This window comes from Myotis brandtii, unplaced genomic scaffold (assembly GCF_000412655.1).
Source record: "Myotis brandtii unplaced genomic scaffold, ASM41265v1 scaffold743, whole genome shotgun sequence".
Classification (NCBI taxonomy): Eukaryota; Metazoa; Chordata; class Mammalia; order Chiroptera; family Vespertilionidae; genus Myotis; species Myotis brandtii.
In genome coordinates, this window is record NW_005370960.1 from 467,760 (window position 1) to 469,180 (window position 1,421).

Below are 1,421 nucleotides of genomic sequence, written 5' to 3' on the forward strand. Positions count from 1 at the left end.
TCGGCCTTGGCGCCCTGCTGGCCTCCGGACGTGGTGGACAGGTCTTCGGGGACCGGCATGGGCTCGTCGCTGTCCTCCGGGGTGTCGCTCACTGGCGGGCTCTCCTTCCCTGTGGAGAGAGGTGAGAGGTGAGCTTCTGGGATGTGGCCATCGCTGGGGGCCCTGGTCACTGGGCAGAGGCCAGCGGGGAAGGCTCGGGGCCTAGGCTCCCCTGGGTGTGGCCTCAGAGGAGGAGGAGGCCAAACACGTAAACCACATGCACTGCTGGAGATCCCACTGTTACAGCCCTGGAGTGTGTGTGTGTGCACGTGCGTGTGTGTATATGTGTGTGCATGTGTGTGTGCATGTGTGTGTACATGCCCACACATTTACATATTGTAGACAATACGGGGTGATACATGCTCTTCATAAAAATAAAGTTCCTGCCTAAGACGTTGCTGTGACCACACTGCCTCCCTTCAGTGTAACGTCTGTGTCACACCCACTGTGCAGGCGCACAAGCTTCGATTTAAATCCTCCTTCTATTTTGGAACTTAGGTTGGTTTGTATTATTATTATCATTATTTTAATCCTCACCTGAGGATAATTTTCCATTGATTTTTAAAGAGAGTGGAAGAGAGAAACACATCAATTGGTTGCCTCCTGCTCGCACCCCAACCAGGGCCGAGGTACATGCCCTTGACTAGAATCAAACCCGGGACCCACTGAGCCACACTGGCCAGGGCTCTATTTATTTTTTATCTCACAGCACGTGGCGGACCTCGCCAGAGTCCAAGCACCAGGAGTCCAGGCCCCGCCAGGCAGCTGTGTCCCGCTCCACACCCTCTGCCGGCTGTTCTGCGGGGTGTCCTTCAGGGTGCCCAGTGGGGTGGCCTGCGGAGTGTCCGATTCCCGGCCTACCCCGGCCGCCACACCCTTCCTGACCTCGTGGTCAAGGTCGGCAGGCTGGGCCCCTGCTGAGAGGCACGGTGTGGGGTGTCCGCATTCTTGTCGGGATGTTTCGGCAGCTGCCTGGCCTGACCCACCTGGTGGGGGGCATCCTGGGGAGCGGAGGACAGGCGGCCCGGCCCGTGGGTCCCCAGGGCTCACCCAATCCTGCCTGCGGGTCCTCATCTCTGAAGCATGAAAGTTCAGTGTGACCGCCACAAAGCAGGGTTACCAAGGCCGGGGCTCCCCACGCCCCGTGTCTACCTGACGGGGGGAGAAGGAGGTCCAGCCCAGGCCCCGCCCCAGACGCTGCCCCAGACACCATGGCAACCTGTCCACCTGCCTCAACACGGACGAGAGGTCAGCCGCAGGCCAGGAGCAGCCGCGAGGCCCCACGTTCGTGCAGATGACCCTCAGGGAGGGGAGCAGGCGAGATGGACGCCCCGGAAGGTGAACAGAAGCGACAGGGTGGCCTGTCTGCGGCAGGCGGGCCG

At 60.7% G+C, this 1,421-nt stretch overlaps 1 protein-coding gene across 1 annotated transcript in view; it reads right to left on the reverse strand.

Moving 5' to 3' along the window:
* IKZF1 (IKAROS family zinc finger 1 (Ikaros)) overlaps positions 1-1,421 on the reverse strand; it is a 32,044-nt gene that overhangs the window by 23,075 nt on the left and 7,548 nt on the right. Inside the window, exon 2 of the mRNA XM_014530545.1 lies at positions 1-109. Within this exon, the coding sequence (XP_014386031.1) occupies positions 1-109 (109 nt within the window). The remainder of the gene's footprint in view (positions 110-1,421) is intronic.